This window comes from Anolis carolinensis, chromosome 6 (genome assembly GCF_035594765.1).
Source record: "Anolis carolinensis isolate JA03-04 chromosome 6, rAnoCar3.1.pri, whole genome shotgun sequence".
Classification (NCBI taxonomy): Eukaryota; Metazoa; Chordata; class Lepidosauria; order Squamata; family Dactyloidae; genus Anolis; species Anolis carolinensis.
In genome coordinates this window covers 15,030,753-15,058,712 of record NC_085846.1, presented here as the reverse complement: position 1 = coordinate 15,058,712, position 27,960 = coordinate 15,030,753, and the positions used below count along the sequence as shown (strand labels likewise).

Below are 27,960 nucleotides of genomic sequence, written 5' to 3'. Positions count from 1 at the left end.
TAAAGCACTCTCACGATTAATCTAGACCTTGCTCCTGTGCAGTAATATTTTTTCTACCTTTCCATTAAAAGAAACCCAAACCCAGCTACCACCATCAAGAACAAAGAGAGCAATAAATCCATGAAAACTAGAGAACTAACATTAAAACTAAGTAAAGTGAAGTGTTTCACACCCTTCCAAAAAGCAGTAGTAATGGGAACTGGTCACACCTGAGAAGAGCACATTCCCAATCTAAGAGTAACAGAGATTCAAAAAGCCTTATGACAACGCTTGAGAAAGTTAAGACTTTCGAGATGACAACATCCAGAATTCCTTGTCCAGTGACCACACTTTTTCTCAAACCCCGGAGGCAGAGGGCCAGGGGAGCCTCTCACCTTAATCTCAGGCGTGGAGCTGAACTGGGGAGGCCCGTTGAGCAGGGTCTGGGCAGGCTTGCTGTCAGAAAAGCTGGGTGTGGGTGAGGCAGGCGGGTTGGCAGTCAGAGGCACCAGGAGGCTGGATCCAGTGCTGTTGCCACTATTTGGTGGCTGAGGAGCTGCGCTGGGCTCCTTCCTGCCAGAAAGAGGACAGACTGAGACAGACGTTGAGAGAATAGTGTGTCTCTGAAAGCCAGGAGCCAAAACTCAAACCCCTCAGATGCTCAAGTCTTCCTAGACAAGGAGATGATATAAACAAAGCAACGGCCATGCAGGAGACCTAACCGTATGATTTTAAGGACAACTGAATACTATAATACAGTAAAGAGCAACAGTGTGTGCTAAGAAAACAGAATGTTTAGCAAGGAATAGAGAACTGCTTTCCTCATGCTAGCTTATATTGCATTATTTTCGCTGCCCAAGTTCTTTGTGGTCAGAGCTGTATCCATGTTAGGATTCCATGAGCATAACAGAATGTTCTATTAAGTTCAGAATGGAGCTTCTAGAGTCTAAGATTTTTATTCTTTAGGCTTCCAGATGGCTGGGAAGAACCTGATGCCCTCCAAGTATTGTTGGACTCCAGTTCCTATCAGCCCAAGCTAACATGGCCATGATCATGGATAACAGGGGTTGAAATCCATCAAGACCTGAAAGGGCACATAGTCCCCAGCCTGTTCCAGATCCATGATGAAAAAAGGAGGAAATATATAATATTTATCTGACCATTGTGAAAGGTTACAGTTCGCAGAATAGGGAAAAAAAGAAAGGAAAGAAAGAAAGCAAGGAAGGAAGGAAGGAAGGAGGAAGGTCAGATAAACTACCTACCTCTCACCCCCTCCCAAAAAAACCATAGATCTATGTTTTGCCTCCAAAATAGAAATCCTAAGGAAAATGGAAGCTAGTGAAAACAAAAAGCACCTTGGATGCCTTTTGGAAGAAGGTATCAAGTTGTCTTTAAAAGGTTCAAAATGTTTTATTTACTTGTGTTTACCGGCCTTCATATTTCATTTCACATGTGCACATCGTTAGTTTCCAATAAAAAAAGTTCACTTAAACATGAACTGCTCTTTTTGTGGTATACTTTGCACCTCTCTCAACTCCTTACATTATTTCTGTGCCTTACTAAATTTTAGGTTAAAAAAGTAACGCACAGGAACACATTTACCATGTTAACTGAGATATGCAATAGTTTGAATTTGCTTTAAATGTTACAAATTGCCTCAACTGTGTTCTGAACAACAGACCAAAACTTCAAATGTTAGAATTTTTTAAACCTGAAATGAAATTTGAAGCAATGCTAAATATTTTACTCTGATATATTACCTGAGGGTTTTTAGAATTATTAAAATTATTTTTAAAGGAGCAATGGCATTTCTTGGGGATGTGCTGCACTTTTCTATTGAGTCATGAAAGTAAGTCAGGCACAAAGTATTTCCCAGCTCAAATAACTGATTGACCCTTTTATGTAATCATACTGTATTTCAGTTAAATAAAAATTTGAAAAAATACTTGCACAGTCCTCAAAAATGTTTTCCAAAACCAGGAGAAAAAAGAAACTTTCAAATGCAGAGGATCAGTAAAACCCTAAAGCCCTGTTTGAAGTAGATTATGAACATCTATTGACACAGTGGAAGAGAAGAAGCCTAATGGGTGAATAATGACAGTATTCCGAAACTACAATCCTTCCAAGTGGAATCTCCAAAACTGATGGCACAGCTTTCAAAATGAACTTAGGGCTCACAGTGGTTACATACAAGAGAAAGCAATTCTTCTACATTTAGAAGCCTTATACTACAAATAACTCTAAAGCAACCCACCACCAATTTAAGGGGAGCCTGAAAAACTGATAAGCACCCAATAAAGTCAGAGCAAGATCAGAATTACTTGGAATGCTGCAAGGTGGAGGTGGTTGAAATATGAGTGAACTGAACACATTTTGAAGAGATGAAAAGACACTCACGTGGAAGCGCTGGGCGGGTTGTGCGACACTGTCTGGTTCGGCAACGACTGGCTGCTGCTGCTTAGTGTCGAATCTGAACTGCTGTCAGCTACTACGGAGCTGTAACCTGGACAAAAAGACAACTGTTGAACTCTTTGGCTTAAATATTTATTCCAAGCAATCCCATTGCTGCACAGATGAGGGATCCCTGGGCTTCATGACTTAAGTTCAGCTTTCTGTCCAGTTAAGAGCTCAGTGGAGCACAACAAAGCTCTGCATCCCTCACAGCCTGACAGTAATGACTGACCAGAAAAAAGACACCCTGGCTTGTTCCTGTAGCTTTAAATGCACCTTGATATGCCAGAATCTGCAGGTGAAACATATAAACAGCCTGAAGGAACTGAACATTACCACTTGCTAGTTTTCTGCAGTTCAAAATGCTGTTAAAAAGCCACAGCTGGAGATGTGATGTCAAAGGAGACAAGAGTAGCTGCTCTGGGGTATGTACCAGAATTGTATAAGAAATGAAGCTTTGGCATCTTAAGTTTCTACAGTATTGGAGAAAATTAGAGAAGTGATTCCCAATCTCTATTCCTCCAAATGCTTTTGAACTTTAAGTTCCAGAAGCCTCAAGGATTCTGGGAGCTGAAGTCCAAAAAATGTGAAAGACCAGAGCCTGAGAAAACTGAGCTAGAGCTCATGGGAAACTCAATAAAGAGAAGCAAGTGGGGCAACTTATAACTAACAGAGCTAGGAAAAGACAGGGGAAACCAGCATTTACAGATATTATGATCACCCAAGGTGGAAATCCTTTAGTCCAGAACAGGACTCCTGTCACTTTAAGAAGCTCTGAAGCAGAACATTCAACAGGTGCATTTTCCCCTATCAGTGCAGCCTCCTGATTGGAAAAGATGCACCTGTAAAAATCCCCTTCTTTCCTGAGGGCTATATAATAGAAGGCTAATGCCAGCTCCCATTGAGCAGCCATTGACACAACCAGGGAAGAGCGCCCCCCCCCCCCCAATAACCAAGGATGGGTCAAGTGTTGCTGGACCACAAATCCCACAAGCCATAGTCAGCATAAGCAAGGGTGAAGCATGCTGGGAGTTGCAGTCAACATCATCTGGAAGGCTGCACTGTGCCCACATCTAAGCCAAGTCAAGAACATTACACTAGGTATCTCCTTTTCTTCCTCACAAATTTCGGCCATAAAAGCCTTCTGACAACACAATGACTACACACTCTCCCATATTTCTGATTGTGTACACAGGTCTAGAATAATAATTCTTATTTAAGCCCTTCCTCAGAAACCACAGATTCTTTCCAGTCTATCCTTAATTGCAATGAAGCTTAAGTTCAATGCTAGTTGCTCACATATGTCAGGCAGCATTCATGATTCCACCCATCTCTGTATATTCTCCCCAATGTTAAATTTTATAGCACTGTGAGCAAAATGTAGTCCTTTAAGCGTTGCTATACTATAAACTCTCATTATCCTCATCATTCGCTTATAATGGCTTGGAACGATGGGAGCTGTAGTTCTATAATATTCATAGGATTGCATGTGGCCTGCCCCTAGTTTAGAAAACAATAACTATAGAGAAAGACCTGCCTTATAACATGATTCACAATTTTGGGAGAAAGATGCGATACAAATACAGTAAATATAACACCACCACGTAACCAATTCTTTTGCCAGGGTTTCAGGCCCATGTCTATCATCACCTGCCATCCAACCTAATTTTATCTGGGGACTGTCCACATGAAAAACATGCATGCTACCACTGTGAAATGGTTCCTTCCCTAGAGCATTTGCTTATGCTGTACTATAAAAGCAGGCTATGTAAAAATAATAATAAACTAAGGCTCATGTCATGCCTATGCTTCCCAGTAGCTTAAGAAAGATTTTCTGGAGATTTGAAGACCCTGAAACGTCCTCTACGCCCCAGGAACTTACAGAAACCTGCCTCCCTCTAACCCTTGGCTCTACATCGACGCAGACTCACTGGTTGCCCCGTTCTGCTTGCTGGCGTTTTGCTGGGTGCTGGGAGGCCGGGGCTGGGAGGTGTTGGTGCTGGTCGGCGGGGGTGCCACAGCCTGGGCGTAAGGGGTCGGGGTAGTGGGTGCATGCCCTGCCGGAGGGTTAGCTTTGCTGGTTGCATTCCCGCTGCTAGTCACAGCCCCGTTGCTGTTGGAGCCAGGCCCATTCCCCAATGAAGACGAGGTGCTGGAGCTGCTGCCCATCGGGTAGCTAGGCGGGATGGGGGGAGGTGGCTGATGGTGGTTGTTGTGGAGACTTTTTGAACCGTTCTTCGCAGGGGACTGAGGAAAGCAGAGAAAACATTTTAGCCCTGTAAATATTTCTAAAGAGTTAGAGTGCCATAGCAGGGTGAGTGCTGGACTGGGACTCTGGGAGACCAAGGTTTATATCTGCCATGGAAGCCCATTAAGTGACGCACTCTCAGTTTCAGAGGAAAGTGGTGGAAAACGGCCTCTTACTAGGAAAAAGTATATAGTTTCACCTTAAGGTTGCCATAAGCTGGAAACAACCTGAAACCAGGAGGCAGCAGAAACAAATTATACTCTTCATTCTATGAAATTGCAAACTTGAGTTCCCTCTCACTTTCCTCAAAATGCTAGTTCCAAGGTTATTGTTCCAAATGTGGTAGAATTAAAAGACGTAACTGGATCAATATGCAAAGGGATCTTGTAGAACCTTTGTGACTGACTGAAAGGAATTGGTGGCATAAGCTCTTGTACATTAAGTTACCTTATCAGATGTGCAGAATAAAGCGCCCAAGGACAGACAATATCCCTAAAGACTTGACTCCATGCATCTGATGAAGTAGACATAGTCTATCAAAAGTTTATGCTACCAACTTTTTTCTTTCAGTCTCAAAGGTGCTATGAGATGCCTTTGCATAGAGTTCCTTATGTGCCACGTTCCTCTTACAGAAGAGTATCATCTTAGAATATTTTCAATTGTTCACGGGAAAACACTTTCATATTAACTTTGTCTTGCCTGTAAAAGCTGTCTATTTTGAAGGAAAATCAGATAAAGAGCCTTTCATCCTTGGTATTAAATTTAATTCAAACATCAAGATTTTGATAAAGATACAACTCTCAGAACAATGTGCCCATCTAAATCCTTAAAGTTGTAGTCTCCATAGAAGGACAATATTCTAACTGGAATGATGCATATGAATTGACTGTAGCTGATGAGCCCCAGTCTTCCTCTACTCCTCCCCAAACAGAACGCTCTGAAGCCCCAAATTCCTGGATGTTAAACTCACCTGGCTTACTTCACTGTCTGTTGACCGTCCCCGTTTCTTATCATCTTCTGAGTTCTCCTAAAAGGAGAAAAGATGGTATAAACATCACAGTAGGAAGAATGGCTGTATCAAGGTTTAGCATGCAAGCTCAACCTCAACCAACTACCTCCTTGAAGAGAAGTACACGCTGCTCTTTGTACATGGCCCAGAAACCCAGATTCACAACCCAGAGTACTTTCCTTACCGTCGTACAATTTGCAGGGCTGGGTGGGATTGGGGAGCTGGACGTGGTGGATGTGGGTGTGCTGCTGGACTGGTTGAACATCTCATCCTCCATGTGGCTGTGGCTGGGTGGGGAAGTGGCTACCAGGGCCTGTGCTGCAGGACCAAGAAAAAGGAGAGCTTACAAACCAGGGACCAAAGTTACAGGTAATTAACTGATTAATCAGCACTATTAATCAGGTAGCACAGTTATTATAGGGCATAGGCTCGCAGTCCTCGCTTGAGAAGAGTTTGCTATTGTGACTTTAAATTTATTTTGACACCTTCAGGTTTTAAAGACAAGATGAGGAAAAAAACGACATCACCAATCTCACCATTTCATCTTGGGGAATTCAAGTGAAGTACACTTACACAAGCAGTGAAATGGAACAATTACCAAGTTACCTCACAACAGTAGGATACCAACAACCCAGGACATTTTTACCAACACAGAGTCCAATGGGAGGAAGCATATGCCCAGCAAATTATCAGCTGACTTTAGCACATGGGTACCTAGCAAAATAAATACTTATTGCAAAATGTTATTATTTCCTCAAGATTACATAAAGATTTTCTTAGAAGGAAAAAAGTAGCAGTCCCTTCAAAACTACCATAAGTAGCAGCGCAATAGCAGCTTCTCCACAGGAACAGGCCTGTAGACTGAGTCTATTTCTGTCTCATACGATCTCCAACTAAAAGCACTTTCCCACAGATCCAGGAAACTTACGAATGTCTTCTAAGTCGAGGTCATCATAAAGGAACTCATTTTCTTCAAAGTCGGGGTCTTGTGAGGAGTCTACATAGTACTCTACATCATCCTTGATCTTGCGGATGGAGTCCACGTTAATGGAGTCATTGTCCAGCATGCGCAAAATTGTCTCCAGCATTCGAATGTGGTACCGGTGCTTCTCAATGTGCCGCTTCAGCCCTTCTATCCGGTCTTGCTTCTGTTTGTGTGCAGGCGGAAGAGAGCACGAGCATATTTAAAATATCAAACCACAGTGAAACTTAGGCTCAATGCCTCATTTGCCCATGAAGCTAATTTTGCATCAGTCAGTCTCACTCTTGGGCCTCACGGTGTTCAATAAAGCCCTACTATTATCGAGGGCTAAGCCAGGACAGAAAAAAAAAACACATAGAAGGGAGGTTTCAGTGGCTGCCTCCACATCCTCAAGTGTCCACTCCTTGAAGGACACACTTTGGCAACAAGCTACACTATGTAATTTAAGGCCTTTAGACACTGCTCTTGAAGTAAGACCTTTTTTTGTAAACCTAAGTCAGAGCCGAAGCCAAACTGCCTCTTGAAATGCACAATACTCACCACACAGGGTTCTGGCAATTTATCTCTGTGACAGACAAGTTCACCATATGATTCATTTATCTCTTTCTCCTATCATTTTCTTTGCCCCCACCCCACCCCAACAAGCTCCCAGAAACATCAATTTCCAGACATATCCCCTTCAACTTTTTAATATATGAAAACCATGTCACTTCCTCATGCATTAGCCCCACTGTGTCTCTCAGGAAGACATTTTATTAACTCACATCCTTATCTCCTTTCTTCTTACGCGTCTGGACAGACAGAGACTCCACTTCACTCTCAAACTGATCCACTTGCATGTTCAAGGTATCTATTGTATTCTGATACAGTGAAGTTGAAAAGAAGAGGGAGGGAAGAAAAGAGACAGATCATGCACCGGCCGGACTTGAAGGCCTAAAACATACTGAAAGGGTTGCCAATATAAGCAATACAACAATAAAGTATTTTATGAATAAACACATCTCCCTATATTCAGCGCTCAAGCATTACAATGTGCCTAGAAGGCTTTCCTTTATGTACTACTGTTAGTAAGAGTATATTACTGTATTTGGAAATGCAAGGCAGGACCTTCTCACGTGTGGGACCCTGTTTATGGAACCCCGCATAACAGAGACTTGGCTGGCATTTACAAGGGAAGCCTGGCTGTACCTCAATTTACACATAAAGAAAAGATCTGGCAATTTACCAATTTATTTGGATCTTAGTGATCACAGCATGATTTATTCTTGCTGATCTCATACTGAATTGTAGGTTTAAGTACTGTATGCCAATTTGCTTTTGTCAGCTGCATCCCTGCTTGAGGCCCTTTAATACAGGATGGATTAGGAATATTGGAATAAAAAAATATGAAATTCACAATGATGAAACAAAATGAAGATAGTAAAGCCTTTAAATAACAAAGCATTGGGGGAAATAACAAGAGATGCTTGATTCTTCAACCATTAACAACTAATCACTGCCAACTGAATTCTGGAGATTCTCTCTGATGGAAAACAGGTAATTTTCCTAAGATGTTATAAAGAAATTTATGATATCTACTCCATGGGAACACCTTCAACTTAAAATTCTTTAAAAAATAAACTCAGAGCTTTTTCTTTCTTCCTAAACCTCCAGACCAAAGCTGCTACAAACAATGCCGTTTCCCCCCTCCAGTTATCAGTGATCCAGCTAACTACCCTCACTTCTCACCGTCAACCACTGCCCAACGTCCTCTTTTTCCTTCTGAGCTGGGTCCACTTTCTGCGCCAAGCCCAGCCCTTCCTTGGAGTAGGCTTTTGTCTTGGTCTCACGCTCGACTACCTTGAACCTCTCCATTTGCTGAAAGAAAATTAGAAGGATTCAGGAAGATCAGCAGGACAAGGAACAGATCCAAGCACCACAGAGAAGTCAATAGCCCTAGCTGAATTTCACACTGATCTTTTAAACTATTTATGTCATCATTTCCAATGGCAAAGAGAAAGATTTAAAACTGCATAAAAATTAAGTTTAGCTACTCTCCCAAACACACTTTGACCTGTAATGAGACCAGTGGATGGATTGCTCTGATGTATATACAGGGTGCTTGAAAAAGAACTTCCTAGTTTTAATGTATTAATAATAATAATAATAATAATAAAACTTTATTTATACCCCGCCACCATCTCCCCGTGGGGACTCGGGGCGGCTCACAATGTTACAAAAGTAAAAGCGCAAATACACCAACAATATACACAGTTTAAAACACAAGAAGATAATAAAACAGAAGTTAAAGGTCTATACTTAAAACTAGGGAGTTCTTTTTCAAACACCCTTTATAACTGGTGAGATATCCAGTAGGCATTTAGAGACCACTTTGAGCAATTCAGTCATATGATATTTTGGTCTGAATTCTGAAATGAAACAACCCCAGTAAAACTGGACTGAGTACTTTTGCTGAATGTATGGATCAATCAGTAGTTAAAACACAAGCTTGCATTGAAAAGTTGTGGGATTGCAATTGACTGCTGCACATAGATGACAACAAAAATAAGATTTCCAAGTTCTACAGTGGTCAATGCCAAAAACACAGTGTTTGGCCTTGACACTTCTTAGCTGGAAAATGATAGCTATGTTGTTTCTAGAAATGCAAAAAATAATAAAACGAACAGTATACATAATTTGAATGACAGATGATCACTAAAAACACAAGCTTCAGCTTGACCCTTGCAGGAGTTAAAAACATACTCCCAATGGACTCAATAAAGTCTCAGCTAACAGTTCAACAGCCTTTCCCATAGGTGTCCAAGAAGAAATCTCCAAAACAGAGACATTCCGGTCCTCACCATCTATCCCATGCTGCTTCACTCAGGATACCTTTGCCAACAGGATCCTGAACTCCCCACAAAAGCACTTTCTTCTTCTCTAGATTATAATGGGCAGCTTGCTCACCTTTATGAGGTCATACTGCCTAGTAGCCAATTGCAACACCATAAGGGAGGAGCTAAGCAAAGTTAAACTTAAAGGTCTAAGTATATCAATGAACAAAAACTACCTGGGTGAATCTTTTAAAAGTTGGGGAGGGGGGTAAAATGAAGCAAAGCATATCCTATTAACATATTTTAACAAAGAAAATTTTAACTCAGGATTTTGCTGAGTCCTGGTATGTATTACGTTACAGATTCTTCTCTGCTGCTCCTCACCGTCTCAATGAGTTTCCTGTTGTCTATTAGCTGCCTTTTGTCTTTGATTTCATTGGATGCAACCCATGTCTTGATCTGGTCCCTCAGTCTCTGTGGAACAAAAAGAAGAAAAGTTGAGAAGAGGAAAAGGAGATTTGCTGGGCCATGAAAATCATTCTTACATTTCAACCCACAATCATAAAGGCTACTGACCTGAGTACTATTCTGGCAAAAAGAGCAAATTACCAATTGCTTACTAAAGCCAATAAGCTCTAGAAGTGGTATTATGATTATGGAAGCTGCAATTCAAAAAACATCTAAAAGGCCACTGTTTCTATCCCTACCCCCACAACAAAATACAACTGTTAAGTAGCCCATTATACAAGCTACCTTTTATGATATCCCAGGATTTTCCCAAGTCTTTCTATCTTAACTTGCCCCAACCTTCTGCTCCTCAAATAGCAAAGCTGCTTGCCCATAAGCGAAATCATAGTTCAAACACCTCTAGAGGTCACTAGGTAATGAAACTGTGCATCCTTATTTTCCCTCCAATAAAATGAGGAATGCCAGCTGATGAGAGCTGCTAAACCCATCTTCATAACACTTTAACTCCCTGTTTCCCAAAGGATAGGCTTTCTATTTTCTAGACTGTCATCTTCTTTGCTCTTAATCAACACAAGACCTACAAGGATAAAAATTCCCTCTTTCTTCTGTTCTTTCCAAAAGACTCCCGTGGTCTACCTTTCGGAACACCGCTATCTCCTACTGTACTCAGCCAGCCAACTTGTTTCTCAGAGAGTTAACAAAAAAACTTTTAAAGGATTGCTAGACAATTCTTACCTGGAGTTTTTTAATCTCCTTTTTCAGATCGGCTTCATATTTCTCCTTCTGGTTTGCATTAGCTGCATTGTGGAGCTGTAGTATATATAGAGAAGAAGAAGTGGGCAGAAAGGGAGAGAAAAGAGTGTGATTAAGATTGGGGACCCAAGTGTCAAATATGTGCAGTCATAAACAAAATCTGGCAAAGAAACAGCAAGTAAAAAAAACAGGAAGGGGAAAAAGCAGCTTCACCTTCTGCCAGATATCTTCAAACTGTTCCACGCCTTCTGCCACCTTTTTCAAACACCGATCAATCTCACCTGGGAAGGGTGAGAATGAACAATCACTACTATGGAGAATAGCAAAACCTATGCTCCCACCCCCCATGTAGGAAAGAAAGAGAACAGAGGTTCCAATTTTGCCACAGACAACCAAGGATCCTTCTTCTATGAGACTGAAGGACCACTGGTGACCTATTTGGCTGGTTTCCTAAATTTTCTATCATTTTTGACATCCTAAAAAAGCTGTCTCCCCTCCTAAGACTTCATTGTTACTAAGAAAAGCTCTATGTTAAAGTTTCAACAAGTTGGGAGCTGGAATATCACACTGACACCCACCTTTATGTATCTTCTAAGACTATTTTCAAAAGCAAATTTAATTTCCCTGGATGAAAAGACCTCCTTCAGCCTTATTCTAGAGCAGTAGTTCCTCAGGTTCTCCAAATGATTTTCACTTCTTGACTGTTAGTCAAAGCTGGCTTGGGCTTCTGACAAATGAAGTCCAAATACATGTAGCACCAAATGTTGGAAATCACTGTTCTTGAGTGTTCCTCCTTTGATTATAGCATCCTTACTCTTACCCTACTGATGTATTGGGCCTGCCTTTCTGCTCACAGGTAACTAAGGTCTCAATACTATCTGTAGTCTCAACCAAAGTAGACTCACTGAAGGTTTATATAAATGAGTGAAGACTTAGGAGACAAATCTTAGGCAAATGCCATTGATATGATGGCTCTGTTCTAGTTAGGATTAACAAGATTAAAGACAATTACTATTAATCATCCTAAAATTTCCCTCCTCAAAAAACAAACAAACAAAGATTATAGTCCCTGATATTCCAAGACATCTCCACTTGCAAAATAAAATGTTCTGTCTCTGCTCAGCTCTTTTACCATTTTATCCAACTAGATCTCACTCTCTTCTACAGAACCCAGGAGTTTTGGCCCTCACTCACCTGTTCTGATCAAAACAGCTTCTTTCCCAGAGAAGCTGGGTGCCTAGCATACACCAGGAAGCATAACCATTAAGACTGTAAACTGAATATCTTACCTTGTAGCTTCCTCTTGTCTGCCATGTTTCCTTTACTATAGAGGGGCTCTCTTCATACTTTATAGAGCGTCAACGCTTCAAAAAGAGGAAAAAGAAAAGTTAGAAGGCAAAGCCAGAACAAAGCCTTTCTTGTGAGGGGCCAAACAGGAGAAAAATAAATACTGAGATTCAGGCTTCTGGGGTTTTTTTTAAAGTGAAGAGGCATGGGAAGTAGAAATCTATAGGTTTCTACCGCTTACCTAAGAAAAAGTTTCTCCCTGTTGATTTCTATTTGTCAATAGCAAAAGGATTCTGTTCTTATAAGAATCAAGGCTGAAAACCGAGATGAGTCATAGAACAAAATCCTATAAAATCAGGAGAGTAGCATGAAGATAATGACTTAGGAGATATTAGAGCTACAACAATTAAAGGACCCCCTTCTCTATGTGACAGGCAAATGTTCAGCAGGTTAAACCTTCACCAGTAAACACAAGAGTGCAACATTAGGACCATCTTCACTTTCTTGTATCAGGCAACTACTGTGAATACATAGTAGTTGGGGACAGATTATTATCTCTATGTGTGAACTTGATCAAACTTTGAGGCTTTTCGTTCAAGATTTGTGAGCTGTTTATTTATAGCTGAGTTGATACTAAAACTGTTTTTAGGGAGTATTCTGGATACCAATGTTAAAATAGACATAAAAATGAAGACTTCAAACTATTCTTTCTTTAGAACTTAATGAGAGAGAAAGCTTACTCTCAATGGCTCTATGAAAGAATCTCAACACATATACTCCTCCTCAGGAGGGTTTCTGCTGCATTTTGCAAGCAGATTTCCCTAATAAATCTCACTTGTTTCTTTCTTTCATTTTTGCATTGGGTTTTTTAATGCATGATGCATGAAGGATAACTCACACTGAATCCGATACAATATTTGAAACAAACTTTTCAAACATTGTCTTGATCATGCCCAGATCCCTCCTTTCAACTATGTGTAAATGATGTCTTACATTTAAAAAAGGTTTTAAAGGTTACAATAAAAGTCAAAAAAGTGAATCAAGAAAAGAAATAAAGAGTTAAAACAAAAAATGACACAAAAGAAAAAAATAAACAAAGAAAAAGTAGATGATCTCTGATCTAGCTTCACCTAGCCAAAAGAAAACAATGCAAGTTTCACCCTTTAGGCCTCCAAATGTTGATTCCTTTGTAAAAAAAAATCCCCCTCAAATTATTCTTCAAAACTCAAAAATGGCATCAGTTGTTTATTTGAGTTGCTAGGATTTGTGGACATTTTCACAAATCAAAGAGCACCCTTTACCGCTTCTTTCTAGCTCAATATAGAAACAAAACTGGCTGGGAAAGCTACTGAACAGTGGATGAGGGGACATCCTAGAGTCTGGTAATCTGATATACTTCTAGATTAAATTATCTAGCAGTGTTGCTTTAACTTGTGGAACCTGGTGCTTTGTGGAGAAGGTAATATAAGGACAGGACTTACCTAGTGGCCCCTGGGCGCTTGCGGTCTTTCACTCTCCAGCCAGGTTCCTGTGTAGGTGAGAAAAACACATGACTAATAGGGGGAAAGAACTAAATATGCATTTTTGATTTCCCCAACCAAATGCCCACCATGCCAGAATGCACATTGGGATATGTGAGAGACATCTATCAATGCACAAAGGCTAGTAGACAGAAAGGAAGAAAGAGCCTACCTACCATGAACACCCTGCCTCAAAAACTGTCTATCATTACGATCATCACTTTTTCCTATCGGATTTCCAGTACCTTTCACAGCTTATAGCTAAGTAGAAGTATAGCAGGTTGAACTCACCCCTGCTTATGTTAGGAAAAGCATTGTCTGCATTCTGGTACAAACAAAGTTGGCAATCCTACCAATAACCCTGTGACCAACTGTCTGTTTATTTGCATATCACAATAAAGTTATGTCCCTGAGATGCAGTTTTTCTAGTTCCCATGGTGCAGACATGCCAAAGTAACTGTCATTGGTGCACCTGTGTAAGTGCACACCTTGTAAATTTAAGAGACTAGTCCACCTCTCTTCCCTATAGTTCTAAGATAATACACAAGTTTTCATTCCCTTGTGCCGATAGTCCTTAATACAAATATGCAACAGAATCTTGAAGTGGTAGACTGGACTGAAATACTTAAAAAAAGGGAGGAGATCAGGATACTGTGCTTTAATGCACAACATTAAAAAATCGTTTTGCAATTAAAAGCTAGCACATTAGGATATCAGTTTCCAGTTTTCTGCTTCCCATTGCACTAGCATAGCTTTTAAAAAAAATCAAGACATAGCAGAAGCATTTAAACGTGTAACCAACACTTGTAGTGACATAGCTCATGCTATGCCCCCTCCTTGTGCTGCCTCAAAGACACCCTAAACTGTTATACTCCATTACATTCTCAAAAATTACAGAATCTGTTGTGCGTCTATTCTTCTCCAGCGTCCTAGATGCTACTATTCTCCCAGACAACCTAGGCACCAAGAAAAGCAACATACGATTTCCGTTAACAATTGAAAAACCTGGTGGGTGGGATGGGCAATTGCTAAAGCTGCCTTTGGAATACAGGCAGCCTTATATGACACCATATTGCCTCATAAGTAAGCTCCGCTGACTTAAAAGGGAATTATTCTTCAAGTAAGCACACATGTAATTGCTGTTTTAGAATTGCCCAGTCTTCGCAGAATGATTGTGTTTGTACCTCTAAGTGCGTTCTTTTCCTCCTCTATCTGCTCTGAGCAAAGTTAGAATTTTATTAGTAACAGAAACCTGGGAAGATTAGGAAAGCAATTGCTGGAGGAAGAGGGCTGGCAATCTAAGGAGTTTAATCAGATGCAACTCCAGTGCCATTAACAGCAGCTGCAGACACCTATATTCACAACACAAAAAGCTTCACCTGCCAATCCCTGTACTTCAAACTATTGTTCAAGGGTCAAGATTAAGCCAAGCCAGTTACTTCTGGTCAGCCGGCACCTTAAGCCATCCTGAGAATACTTAAAGCCAGAGATTTCAGTCTTCAAACACACCCAGCATGGAATTGTAATCCAAAACATCTGGGGAGCAAAAGACTGCACACTACTAATTAAGAGCAGAGATGGGAAACTGTGGCCCTCCAGACGTTGATGGACTGCAGCTCCCACAATCCTTCATCACTGGCCCTGCTGGCAAGGGTAAGGAGACCAACAATATTTAAAGCCACAATTGTCTGCAACTGATCTAGAAGACTCTTCCCTTGCTAAAGAGAATCTGACTAGGACAGTGGTTCTCAACCTGGGATCCCCCAGATTTGGCTTACAACTCCCAGAAATCCCTGCTAGTTTACCAGCTTTTAGGGATTCTGGGAGTTGAAGGCCAAAAACATCTGGGGACCCCAGGTTGAGAATCACTGGACTAGGAGAAGGGCAAGAATTATGAAGCCTTCTACACATATGTTACTGAGCTGCAGTTTCCAGCATTCTTAATCTCTGGCTATGCCATCTTGGCTGTTGGAAGTTATTGTTCAATGAGATCAGGAAAGCCACATGATTCCCCGCCCTAGCCCTTAATGGGGGCAGAAGCTTTGTAGCTGTTGCTGTTGGTTAGACAATTAGGAATCAAATGTCATTGCTGATCTACTGCAAATTACTCAATCATCTACCAACAGGTATAAATATACTTTCAGATTTTTTCTCTTCTAAACAGCAAAGTTAAAACAGAAATCTATTGGATGTCCTCATAATCCTAACTGAAGAAAAAACATGCACTGGAAGACATCAAACAGCTTTTGACTTTCACAGAATCTTGACCATTCTTGTGGAGGAGCCCATGGTTCTTTACAGCAGGAAAGCAAACACCTGATGGAGTTTTCCATGCTGAATCTTTATTTACTCTGCAGCAATATGTGTGTAGTCAATTCAGAACAAGGTTGGAATAATTTTAAAACCAAAGCATTGTAAATCACTAATTCAACTCACCAGGTTAAAGAGCTGTTTTCTATCTTTTTATGGCTGCAGTCGTGGGCAGACCACTGAATCTAGTGGAGCTAGCCTTCCCCTAATCTACAGGATTTTGCCTTTGATACAAAGAGAATACAGCTCAAACAGGGTGGGAAAAGTGCAGCCCTCCAGCTTTTGAGCAAACAAGCCTAGGCATGGGATCCACTTCAGGTTTCCTGAAGCATACAGGGTAACTACTTGATATTAAAAAAAGGTTTGCAACTATATAGTGTTCATACTATGTCTGTTCATGAGCAGACCATCTGCACTCAGAATCTGCCCTGTTCTACAGAGTAGCTGCAAAACTAGGAGTGTCTGAGCAGAATAGCACTTTTCTTTATGAAATGAAAAGTGTATGTCAGTACCACCTTACAGATACATTATCAGTTTAAGTCTTATCACCTTTACTCAGAAGTACACTTCATTGAATTTGAAGGAGCTGATTTGCCCCAATATTTTTATTTGCACAGTATTAAATAGGTTCATTACATATTATGGCATACATTTGAAAAAAAGGGGAGAAGAAAAGAGAAATCTGGTGCCACCATTTAGCATGTGATATCAACTCGCTTCTTCAGAAACACTGGATTGATATCTAGATCTTGTTAAAATAAATAAATCAGGTTACTGCTAAATTTCTTTCCCTCCATTTTCCTTTTTATGAAAAACTAACAGAAGCGTCTCTTTAAAGACTCTGACTAATGTGTGAGCTGAGCAAAACAATACTTTTTGGTACTCTGGTTCATTGTTTTGCATAGAAAAGGCGGCTTTTCACTCTTTAAAAATACACACATATACAAGTTGTATTTTTAAATATATTTAATCTCCCTTCTTCTGACTTCCTTTGATGTAACACTTTAGCTAGTCTTTGATTCTAGAAGGAAGAGTAGGGGCACACAAGCACAGCTTTGAAGGTGACATTAACTAGAAAATGGGGAAAGCATGTTGAAAAGACTGACATTGCTTATAGTGGGAGAAGGCAGTTGACACAGACTAGTAGAAAGCAATCTGAATATAACATCTGACCACTGATGAAAGAAAATGCAACAATAGCTGGATCATAAGAGTGATCTCAACACAGTTTTAATTTTTTTAAAAAAGCAGTGTAGAAGCAAAACGTTGCAAGATCTTAATATTTTTCAAAGGACAGATGAAACAGTACCCTTATGTCAAAGATTAGCCAATACACGGTGCTATTTTTCAAAACCAATCAGTAAAATTAACTATTGAAATTGAAAAATATGTAAGCTATTGATAAAAATTACCTTCCAGAATTCTTTTTTTAAAAATCGTAGTTCATTTATTGGATATGTGTAACTGATGTGTCTTACACACAGGAACACCTCTTGACTTTATAGTCCCCAAAGCAAGCTTTTTAACCCAATCTAAGAGGGTTTTGACTTACTGCAGTGTACATTCTACATTTGGGAAATGGTTTGCAAAGTCGGCCTTCACTTCAGATGGAAGTTAATGAAAGGAAAGGAGACCTTTCTGGGATAATCTCTAGGCTTTCATTGGCATGAAAATCATGCACTCTTCCAAATATTGTTGAACTACAACTTCCACCAGGTTAGCAAATGCACTAAGTGAGGGAAATTGAAGTTCAGCAACAGCTCGAGGACTGTAAAACTCTTTGCCCCTGCTTTATGACAAGACAGTAAATTCTACCTTGTATAACGGGCACTGATCCAGTAAGTGCTGCTTAGAGTTACAGCCCCTGTTGACACTATCCCAAAGAGTAAAGGACCACTACAAGTGTTATGAAAATGTGTCAAATGCTGCAACAGCATCAATTATAGATCCCCTTGCAAACAATTCAGTCAGCTTCAGTGTGGCAGTTGAGCCACTACCATTCAATTTACTCATATGATCCTGCAAAGTGCACTCTTTCCTCAGTCACAAGGTTTCCTCTACATAGACATCTACACCAGTACATAGACTTCTCCATAGATGTTTTGGACTTCAATTCCCAGATGTCTCTGTGAGTATATGAATTGTCAAGGATTCTCAGAATTGTCGTCAAAATCATCTGGCCAAGCCAAAAGTTATCAACCATTGCTCTACATTCTTCTATAGAAGCACTCTATGCAGCTCTACAAGACAAGAATGGAGGATATGTTGCAGAAGGATTTAAAAAAATAACCAGAGTGGCACAGCAATCTGAACCTCTATTCTCTCCGTATTAAAAATACTACAGACCAAGATAATGATAAGGGCAAAGAGCCGCTCTAACTACCCCATGGCATCTTCTAAAATACCATGTCATATTTGCCAAACTTCAGTATGTGACCACAGCCTACATTTACTGATTTGTGACCTCCTGGAGGAAATAACTCTGCTTGACAAAATTGACTTCCTTCTCCAAGCGTAGCAGCAGCTGAGAGATTGAGCTGAGAACAAGGAAACCTTAAATTCAAATCTCATTTCTGTTATGAATTCACCAGGTGGCCTTGAGAAAACTACTTTCTCCAGCTTTGCTGGACAACTACAATAATAGCACCAAAAGAGAGGAAAGGTAATTGACTCAGTTCTTTCTTTTAAGTACTTGGGAGGCACTGCAGGTAACAGAAATACACAAGCCTTTCCAAGGAAAGAAAAGCTAAAGAAAAATTAATCAAAAGAAGAAACTGTCTGTAAAACCAGGAGAGGAACAATCCTGCTAATATTTAGCTGCTCCTGGACTGAGGCTTTTAAAGGGCTGGTGTGCACTTCTGCACATTCAACCTCTAAATATATTTTTATAAATATTCAGTGTGGGGGAGCATAACAAACTCTGTTGTAGCATCTTAAATACTAGCAGGTTTTATTTGGCATCATTTTGCTTGTAGGGCGTTCAGGTACCACAAAGTTCTTTGCTGTTTTAGTTGCAACAACTAAATATGGCGGTTTCCCATAGCCCAAAGAATGGAAATAATTACTGAAGCATGGGAAGAGGGATTACACAGCCCACCACAAGCACCTTCATAGCTACAGTCTCAGTGGACCCTTGACACCTGAATAACCATATTTCATGTTACAGGCTCAAATAAGATTGACTTACTGCCTGAAAAGAAAATGTCACACACCCCCAGTTGCTGTTCTGAATGTTGGGAAATTTGTGTTTTCCTGAAACAGAATCACAATATCAAATAAAGACATCTGGATCCTGTGCTTTAATATCCTAACCATCTGAAAAGACACCCCTCACACTCGAGGTAATGCTGTCATCATCAAATCTAATAATCTTATCCTGCACTATTTCCCCGGTTTTCCAGTGTAAGAGATTTAGAGACAGGCTTTCCAAAAATCAGTCAATTTGTGAATTCAAATCTCATCTCAGCTGTGACCACAAACAAGTCACAACACTTTGTACAGTATGACCCAAAGTACAGCATGTCCCAGAATCCTTCAGCCTGTAAGTCAGATGCCTGAGAGTACACGCCAAAAGGTAACATTTCTAAGCCCTGAGTTCAAGACTTCTTCATGGAGATGCTGGCTGGGGAAAATTCAAGGTTGTATTCCAAAACACTATAACTTTTCCAAATTCTGCTGTTAACATCAAAACACATGAATCTGCCTTGTATCTAAAACATGGAATGGGTACTTACTGGATGAGAACTCCAAGAATCCTTGATTCTATCGAGTACAGACAGTCCCCAAGTTATGAACAAGTTCTGTAGGTTTGCTCTTGAGTTGAATTTGTATGTAAGTCTGAACAGGTACATTTTGAAGTGTAATTCCAAGCAAAAATAGGGAAGAGTTAACACTCCTGTGGTGTTTATTTTGCTGTCTGTGCCCCTGTTCAGAAGATTTCTCCCCACTTTCTGTCCTTATGAGAACAGGATTTAGAAATACAGTAGTCTCACTTATCCAACATAAAAGGGCCAGCAGAACGTTGGATAAACAAATATGTTGATAATAAGGAGGGATTAAGGAAAAGCCTATTAAACATCAAATTAGGTTATGATTTTACAAATTAAGCACCAAAACATCATGTTATTCAACAAATTTGACAGAAAAAGTAGTTCAATACGCATTAATGCTATGCAGTAATTACTGTATTTACGAATTTAGCACCAAAATATCACGATGTATTGAAAACATTGACTACAAAAATGCGTTGGATAATCCAGAACGTTGGATAAGTGAGACTCTACTGTATTTGGCTTGTTGGGAAACAAGGATTGGGGATAAAGCTTCAGTGGAGACCCTTTCCCCCATGATAACACTTTTAGGAATGAATTTCCCTTCCTAGGGGTAGATTGTCTCACTTGCTATTGTCTCACCCCCATTCTTAACTACAAGTCGCTTGTAAGTCGGATGTTTGTAACTCTGGGACTACCTGTATAGCTCTGCTATTTAAGGGAGTTCTGAGAATTATAGAGCAAAAGAAAAGTCTCTTAGCTCTGCTTGTATTATCTGAAACAACCGGCTCACTTTGCTCTGTGCTGGCAACGGTAATCACCAGTGGCTCTTCCAGGCATCGAGCCTCCAACAACCCTGATCTATCCGGATCTTTGCCCCACAACCCCCATTTGCCACCATGACTAATAGTCAAGTTTGATTAGAGAGCTGTTGGCCAAAATAGCTAGAGGGACCCAGACTGGAGAAGCCGGCTATAATTGAAGGTGGTAAGGACTATGCCTGAGGCTTTGAAACCTCCCCTCAGTTCACATGAGAGGGTCCTATCTATGTGCTCCTCCTATCGAAGGTGGCTGTTAACAATATGAAGCAGGCCAACTCCATAATAGGATTCTGGAAACTGAACTCCCTACTCTAAGAAATCTACTCCTTTCACTGACTGTATGTGTGTATTATAATTTCAACTTAGCTATGGCACAAACAGGATGTGATGTGGCTTTCACCCGCTTGTTGTACTGTGCTATACTGTTTATGATGATGTTTATTTTTACACTTTAGTTGTGAGCCACTTTAGGTAACTCATATGAACAATGAAAGCAGGATACATTTTCCTTTAAAAAGCATAAAATACAATCAGCATTCCACATTCACTGGCATTAGATCACAGGAGGCTCAACAAAAGTGAAAAGCCAGTTTTTTAAAAACCCTATTTTTTAACCTAAGAGAATATCTCTCTAGGAAATTCTAGGTCCTCCAGCATGTCTCTATGGTCAGCTTCCAAAGGACATTTTAATAAAATCTATGAATAGTCAACCCTGCAAATATAGGGGGCCAACTGTATTTTTTAAAGTGTGTTCTCTGCAATTGAACTATAAGACTCAGCCCAACTGGGCCTCCAGTATCCAGGACCTAGGAAAAAAACATTGCCAGTGATTCAGTCTGTACAACCACAGTATCACCTACATTCAAGGCATAATTAACTGCCTTACAAGACAAGGTAGGAGAAATAATTAAAATTTCTGGGCTAAAGCTCCCTATTTGTAAATATTCATGGGAAGTAACACTGACAAGCAGCATCCGTTTCTTTTAACAAACAAAGTTTTCGTCAGCCTCGATTCCTTTCCCCAAGTGTTAAGACTGGAATAAGGATTGTAAAGCACCTTCTGCATTACTGCCCATGGATACACCTCCCTCTGGGACAAATATAAAAATGTGGCAGAGGGGTTGTTGTTTTCTGAATCTTTAGAATTTTAATTTTGCATCTGGGAAACAGATAGAGCATGTTACCGGTTCCTAAAGCAGTAAAATTTGTGGGTTATACCTGATGAAACTTCAAATCCCAACAAACCTTCCTACTATCAACAAGATGAAAATTATTTCCTTTATCCTGAACTGTCTATGACTAGTTAAAAAAATGCTTTGAGGTGGGGGAAGGGAGAAACTCAAACACAGTCAAGCTACTCACTCTGCATTATTATTACATGCTGGTAAACTATACACAAGTTCCTCCAATAACACAAGATCGTATCACTCTGAAGTGACTTATAGCTTAATAGACATCTGTCATGCCAGTGTGAAGGTTTCTACATTGCCACTGCCTATCCTTGAGACAGAAATTCCTACACACTATCACACAACCCAAACACACATTCCCATGCAAATCCTTGACAAGTCCCTTTTTGAAGAGTTTATTGCCTGAACTGTAATTTCCAAGTTGCCCTCTTTTCTTTCTTGTCAGTCACTCAACAATCCCCTCAAGCAACGGCGAGTCTAACACTTCCTCTATATTAGTGGTTTTCAACCTGTGGGTCCCCAGATGTTTTGGCCTTCAACTCTCAGAAATCCTAACAGCTGGTAAACTGGCTGGGATTTCTGGGAGTTGTAGGCCAAAACACCTGGGGACCCATGGGTTGAGAACCACTGTCCTATACGTATATGTATATGTGTTTGTGTATACGTATGTGTGTGTGTGTATATATATACATATACATATATATATATATACACATACATACATATATACACATATGAGAGAAGTGTTGGACTTGGGATATCTGGAGGGGATACACACACATTCCTATATACATGCACATTCACACACAGATATTCTAAGGAAATATATATGTTGCACTCAGGATATCTGGAGGAGATTGCTGGGATACATACACACATAGGTATCTGAAGTCATATATAGAAACACACACATCTATCCATCTGTCTGTCTGGTGTTGGATTTGGGATCTCTGGAAAGGATTCCCAGGATACACACACACACACAGTGTGTGAGACAGGGCCTTCTCAGTGATGGCCACTCAGCTATGGAACTCCCTTCCCAGCAAAATCAGAGAAGCCTGTCCTTCAGAAAGGAAGTAAAAACATGGTTATGGGACCATGCTTTTGACTAGCAAGTTAGTACAATATACGGAATAGTGAAATTACCAATTGAATGGCCTTGCATTTCAATTCTTGATGGTGTGATTTTAATAACTGATTTCATACTGATTTTTTGCTTTAATGTATGTTATGTTTACTGTATGTATGTATGTTCACAGCATGAAATTGCTGCCTTTCTGTAAGGCCGCTCTGAGTCCCCTTTTGGGATGAGAAGGACAGAATATAAATGTAGTAAAATAAGTTGTATTGCAATGCTTTTTATTGTGAGCCGCTTTGACTCTCCATAGGAAGAGAAAAACATAATCAATCAATCTCTGAGGAGGATTGCTGAGATACATGCATGAATCACACGTGTGTGTGTGTGTGTATTTGACGTGGGATATCTGGATGGGATTATTGGGACACATACAGATATCTTAGGAAAGCCCAAGATGGGCAATGTCATCAAAGTCTTCAGATATCTATGTGTGAATGCATGTATATGTGTGTGTGTGTGTTTATAGAATCAGAGTTGGAAGAGACCTCATGGACCATCCAGTCCAACGCCCTGCCAAGAAGCAGGAAAATCGCATTCAAAGCACCCCTGACAGATGGCCATCCAGCCTCTGCTTAAAAGCCTCCAAAGAAGAAGCCCCCAGCACACTCTGGGGCAGAGAGTTCCACTGCTTAACAGCTCTCACAGTGAGGAAGTTCTTCCTAATGTTCTGGTGGAATCTCCTTTCCTGTAGTGCAGTGGTTCTCAACCTGTGGGTCCCCAGATGCTTTGGCCTACAACTCCCAGAAATCCCAGCCAGTTTACCAGCTTTAGGATTTCTGGGAGTTGAAAGGCAAAACATTTGGGGACCCACAAGGTTGAGAACCACTGCTGTAGTTGAAAACCATTGTTCTGTGTCTTAGTCTCACAAGCTTACTCCCTTCTCCTCACATATAACTTCCCCTCACATATTTATATGTGGCTCTTATAATGTCTCCTCTCAACCTTCTCTTCTGCAGGCTAAACATGCCCAGCTCTTTAAGCCGCTCCTCATAGGGCTTGTTCTCCAGACCCTTGAGAATGTATGTGTCTGTATCCCAACAATTCCTTCAAGAGATCCCAAGTCCAACACTACCATATATATATATATATATATATATATATATATTCATATTCCTTAGGACACCTGTGTCTATATAGCTGCATATATATGTGTGTATGCATTCCAGCATATAAGCTGCATATATATGTGTGTGTATGTATCACAGCAATCCTCTCCAGAGACTCCCAAGTTCAACACACTATATATAAACATGTATGTGCGTGTATTGAATTGATTCTTCGTCTTGGAAGGCAGAGGCTTTACCCCAGGCATGGGCCAACTCGGGCCCCAGGTGCTTTGCTTAAACGGCTGAGGGGGAAAAGGGGCCTGAAGCTGTTTAGGAATTGTGGGAGTTGAAGTCCAAAACACTTGGAGAGCCCGAGTTGGCCCATGCCTGACCTAGCGCATCCCCACACAAAGACTCCCAGCACCCTTTCCTGGCGCCAAGGCCGCACGACGCTCCCATTCGCTGGGCTCCCCACCAGGAGGGCTGGGCCGAGCCCCCCCTTCGGGACCACATCCCTTCCCCCCTCCCCAGGCCCCTCTGGGCCCCGTTTGAGTGGCTGCACCGCCACGCGAGACTTCCCTCTCCGCGGTGGAGGGAGAAGTGTGGCCCTTGCAGACCCCTCACCCTCAGAGAAGACCCCCGACCCTTAAACCACGCCCCCTACCGACACCCAAGCCCCGCCCCCAGAGAGGCCCCTCCCCCTCCTGCTCGCTCTCTTACCGGCAGCTACGGGCCTCTTTCGTTCGCTCTCTCTCTTTTTCCCTCTCTCTCACTCACTCTCGCTCCCCCCTCTCTCGGGCTCCGCGGCATCCAAGATGGCGGCAGCCTCCCCCCCCTCTCCGTTCGCCGGCCCCGCCTCCCCTTGGATCCTACTGGTTCGACTCGCTGCCTCTCAAATCGCTCCCTGTTTCTATTGGACCGCGGGGGAAGAGAAGCTGGGGCGGGCCGACCGCAGCTGTCACTTATAAGATTGCCAGAAAATGATTCGTTAAGAAGCGATGCCAGTCAAGTCAATGCCTGGCAGCGATTGGCTGGGAGCGTACGGATGTGTACGGCTTGGCCACGCCTACCGCTCTTCGGAAAACAAGGCGAAGGGCGGGACTGACGTAAGAACAGGCTGCTCAATGGACAACGGCTCTGTCCCTCAGGTTTTACTCTCCGATCATTCGCTCTGGTTTATCGACGCGAATCCCTCATGAGCTCAAAAATATAATTGGATGACAGAGCCGCCACTCAATGTGTTAGCCCTACTATTTGGCTGCTGCTTCTAAAGAGAGGGAAGCATGAGCGACCCATTGGCTGCAGAGGAGCGAGCCTGCACATGTTGCCCTCCCATTGGACAGCCCTAGCTTCCCCAAGACCCTTTCTTCCCTACTATTGGCAAACGCTTTTACGGGGAAAGTAGGCGTGGCCAGAAGCCTGGGCGAAGTCTAATTGGTAGACGCTACCTGTCGTTTAAAATCACCCCAGCCAATAAGAAAGGAGGAAATGACCTCAATCTCAGGTAAATGTTGACGGATGGCTCCTCTGAGCATCTCTTGTTTTTACAACTCTTTCTCTCCCACAAAGCACTGCTTTAGCCTTATTATGTGTATTTATACCCTGCTTTTTCTCTGCCAAAGGAAAGTCAAAGCGGATAACATTAAAACCACAACAATGTATGATTTAAAACCTAATAGATTTGAACATTAAAACAGAAATATTAAAGATATTTAAATACAGTAAAATGCAATTGAATGTTTTGATACATTGTATTTTATTTCCTATTCTTTCAACACGTAGATCTGACAGACCCCATCTTCACCAGTGTGGGAAATAACCAACTTTCACTAAGGATGCATCTAGAATTAGTGCAATTTGACATCACTTTGATCGTTATGGCCCAATGCAATGAAACCATGAGAGCTGTAATTTAGCAGAGAAAGCGAAAGACCTTGTAAAACTACAACTCCTGTGATTCTATAGCACCTAACCATGGGCAGCTGAAATAGTGTCAAACTGCATTAAGTCTGTAGTGTAGATGCATCCTAGGCGAGTGCTACTCTTAGTATATAGACTGGTGTCAATAGTATATAGTATAGTATATAGACTAGAAGCCATCACCTATCAGTCCACTGAGACTATCCAAGAAACTTTGACAACAGTATTATTTTTTCCCTAGTATGCAGGGAAAAAATGCTGGTCCTCCATGTCAAATATTTTTGAGAAACATTGCAGTAGCACTGATAGTACCAAAGGCTACTGTCATATACTGTAAATTAAAAGTTGTTGAAAGTTTTCATGGCCAGAATCGCTGGATTGCTGTGAGTTTTCCGGACTGTATGGCCATGTTTCAGAAGCACTCTCTCCTGACGTTCTCACATCTATGGCAGCCATCCTCAGAAGTTGTGAGGTCTGTTGGAAACTAGGCAAGTGGGGTTATTATATCTGGAATGTTCAAGGTGGGAGAAAGAACTCTTGCTAACACGTCCCAGCAAAGGATTCCCCCAGGCAGGAAGCAGCCAGGCTTTGAAGCTGCAAAGGCCATTCAATGCTAATCGAGATGGCCAATTGCAACATTCACACTTGTCTCAAACAGACAAGACATTATTCTACAGATATATAAACCCCACTTGCCTAGTTTCCAACAGACCTCACAACCTCTGAAAATGCCTGCGATAGATGTGGGCAAAATGTCAGGAGAGAATGCTTCTGGAACATGGCCATACAGCATGGAAAACTCACAGCAACCCAATATAAATGATACTTCTGAACTGCTCCTGCATTGAGCTAGGACTTGTTTTTACAGGACATTGCCAAGTCTCCAGTACTAGATGTGTTCTTTACAATGCTAATTTTTAAAAAATTGCTAATCATTTAACTAATATTTGTAACAGTTGCTGGATCAGTGTTTTAAATGTTGACGCACACTGGCCACTTTCCAGCCTTCTGGTATGTACACACTTCTAGGGCCAATTCTTTAAAATATTTTAGGTGTTTGGGTGTTTAACTGTGGAACTAGTTTAGAACCCTTGGGAGATTATCAGAGAGATCTGTGGATTAAATTTAATTTGATAAAAAGTCCTCCCATTTCAATTTATTTCCACTATTTTCCTTAATTCTTCAGATTCTTTTCTAGAAAAACATCAACTGAGGCATAGCTATATGTTCATTTTAAAAAAAACAACTAATTTCCCTTTTTTGTCATCTTCTCCTCTCTCCCACCCCAAGGCACCCCTTCATCATTCTATGATGCAACTATCCCTAGCTGATTTCCTTCTTTTGATATATCTATTATAACATATCTATTAAATTATTGTTGGACTTAACATTTCTTTATACTGTTACAATGATTTATTTTGTCTTTTGCTTCTGTTTAGTCCATTTGCATCTTGTTTGCTAAACTTTGTGTTCTTCTGAGAACAAAAAGAAAAGATTTCTTTTTTCTGAACCCTTGACTGATCATTAACATGTTGGCATTCTCCTGAGCTTAGCAACCATTTCCCTTTTATTGAATGAGTCTTCTGGGTGTGAAGCATGTGACGTACAAGCCATTCTCCAAGGAGCTCATAATGAGTTGTGAATTAGGCTAGGCATGGGATACAAAGCTAGGAGGCAATGTTTACTACAGTACAGAAAAGCAGCAGTAGCGAAGAACATCTTCTTGCAACACCACCTGATTTAATTTTATAAAAACCAAATCAATCTCCTGCTTTTGCCAAAACATGTGGCAAGTAACTGTGGGTTATGGCTGTGACACTTGCAATGCACAGTTCTTAACCAAGAATTAGCCAGGAGAAAAGACAAATGTAGGTTGGAATGATCAGAGATCAGAAAGTAGAACTGCCATCATCTCAAGTCTGGAAAGCTGTACTATATACACAATTTGATAACTTGTTTAAAACTAAAATATGACAGTCACTTTTAGAAGTTTATCCTCTATTCCCAATACTTGATATGAAAGCTCTTTCTAACAAGTACAGAAAAAGGTGAGATGTGCAAGATGCAGAAAACTTAAAAGAGATCTCAAGACTCCAAGGAGTTCCTCAACTAAGTATTAATATAGTGATCTGGGGACCTATTACAATTAGATTGTCAAAAAGGCCCAACATCTCAATGTAATCTAACAGTTTCTCTGAGCTCTTTAGAGCCCCTTCTAGAAAATGTCAGTTGAGGTAATTAAAACGTCCTTAGAC

The 27,960-nt window shown here is 40.9% G+C and overlaps 1 protein-coding gene across 4 annotated transcripts in view; it reads right to left on the bottom strand.

Moving 5' to 3' along the window:
• cnot3 (CCR4-NOT transcription complex subunit 3) overlaps nt 1–24,636 on the bottom strand; it is a 29,546-nt gene extending 4,910 nt beyond the window's left edge. For 2 of the 4 annotated variants that reach the window (XM_008117232.3, XM_008117236.3), the window contains exons 1-14: nt 24,506–24,636; nt 13,472–13,518; nt 11,993–12,067; nt 10,917–10,984; nt 10,686–10,760; nt 9,867–9,956; nt 8,398–8,526; nt 7,434–7,529; nt 6,616–6,835; nt 5,872–6,005; nt 5,649–5,705; nt 4,362–4,677; nt 2,377–2,482; nt 375–552 (exon numbers count right to left, since the gene is read on the bottom strand). In XM_008117232.3, the coding sequence (XP_008115439.2) occupies nt 375–552; nt 2,377–2,482; nt 4,362–4,677; nt 5,649–5,705; nt 5,872–6,005; nt 6,616–6,835; nt 7,434–7,529; nt 8,398–8,526; nt 9,867–9,956; nt 10,686–10,760; nt 10,917–10,984; nt 11,993–12,017 (1,494 nt within the window). In that variant the 5' untranslated portion in view covers nt 12,018–12,067; nt 13,472–13,518; nt 24,506–24,636. Of the gene's footprint in view, nt 1–374; nt 553–2,376; nt 2,483–4,361; nt 4,678–5,648; nt 5,706–5,871; nt 6,006–6,615; nt 6,836–7,433; nt 7,530–8,397; nt 8,527–9,509; nt 9,585–9,866; nt 9,957–10,685; nt 10,761–10,916; nt 10,985–11,992; nt 12,068–13,471; nt 13,519–14,491; nt 14,515–24,505 lie in introns of those variants that run through there. The other 2 variants (XM_008117233.3, XM_062984005.1) reach the window with 2 other exon arrangements.
• Nucleotides 24,637–27,960: the final 3,324 nt, after the last annotated feature.